This window comes from Empidonax traillii, unplaced genomic scaffold (genome assembly GCF_003031625.1).
Source record: "Empidonax traillii isolate 1590-97213 ecotype Southwest subspecies unplaced genomic scaffold, ASM303162v1 scaffold5:size3517227, whole genome shotgun sequence".
NCBI classification, from domain to species: Eukaryota; Metazoa; Chordata; class Aves; order Passeriformes; family Tyrannidae; genus Empidonax; species Empidonax traillii.
In genome coordinates, this window is record NW_020955198.1 from 1,232,124 (window position 1) to 1,233,202 (window position 1,079).

The 1,079-nt window shown below is 69.2% G+C and overlaps 1 protein-coding gene across 1 annotated transcript in view; it reads right to left on the reverse strand.

Annotated features, from left to right (window-relative positions):
• The window catches only part of WNT6 (Wnt family member 6), a 13,121-nt gene extending 12,285 nt beyond the window's left edge, over nt 1-836 (reverse strand). Inside the window, 3 exon segments of the mRNA XM_027880049.1 lie at nt 75-289; nt 292-446; nt 449-836. Coding sequence (XP_027735850.1) covers nt 75-289; nt 292-446; nt 449-836 — 758 coding nt within the window.
• Between the last annotated feature and the right edge of the window lie 243 nt (nt 837-1,079).

A 1,079-nucleotide genomic window follows, 5' to 3' on the forward strand; every position in this document is an offset into this window, starting at 1 on the left:
AAACAACCCTTAGAGATCGAGAGACCCTGCGTGCTCTCCGGCATCCCCCCCCCCCCCCGGGATGTCCTACTCACCACCAGAGCCCGATGATATTGGCGGGACAGAGGAGGATGAAGAAGAGCCCCAGCTGGGTCCGGGAGGAAGGCAGCATCCTGCCAGGGCTGAAGGAAGCGTCGAACCCGCTCCGCGCCACCCGCGGAGAGCCGGGCTGCCCCGAGGGTCTGGCCGAGGCCCCGGCGGGTGGGTGCCCGGTGCCTCTCTCCGCCGGGCGGGGCCGGGCCGGGCCGGGCCAGGCGGGCAACGCGGCCGGCGGGGCCGGGCCGGGCCGGGCTGGGTTGGGCTGGGCTGGACTGGGCAGGGCAGGCAACTCCGGGCGGCTGGAGCGCGGCGCGGAGGCTGCTCCGGAGAAGGAGGAGGAGGAGGGACGGGGCTGCGAAAGCATCTGCTCCGACAGGGAAACCGGAGCCCGGGGGGACGGACAGGGCGGGCCGGGCGGGGGGACTCCCAGGTGCCAGGCTTGGCTCCCGGCGCACAGCCACGGCCACGATGTGGGCACGGCCACGGGCACCCTCCGGCAGCGGGACGGTGGCCTCAGCCTGTCCAGCCCCGCGTCCCGCCGCCGCGCTTGTAGGTGCAATCCTTTTTGCGGGATCTGCCTGGCACAGCCCTGTCCTCTCATCCCCAGGACCTGCCTGGCACAGCCCTGCCCGGCTCCGCTCGTGGTCCTGCCGCAACCCTGCTAAACCCGACCTGGCCTCGAGATGTCCCCGACACCTGCCCATCACATTCCTGCCCGACCCTGACACCCCTAGCATGGCCTTGGCCAAACCTGGCATGTCTGTCTTGCCTGCCAGCACAGCCCTGCCCGGCCCCTGACCCTGCACTGGGTTTGCCTGGAGCCTGTCCTCAGACCAATCTATCCTGCTTGGGGATGCTGGAGCAGTGATCCCCCACAAGCATCGCTCAACACTTGGCTGCAACACCTCTGGAGAGACATGCCTGGGGCAGGGATACAAGAAGAAGAATCATGGGAGTCAGCCCCAGGGGAAAAGAGACCAGGAGAAGAGTGCAGTGAGGGA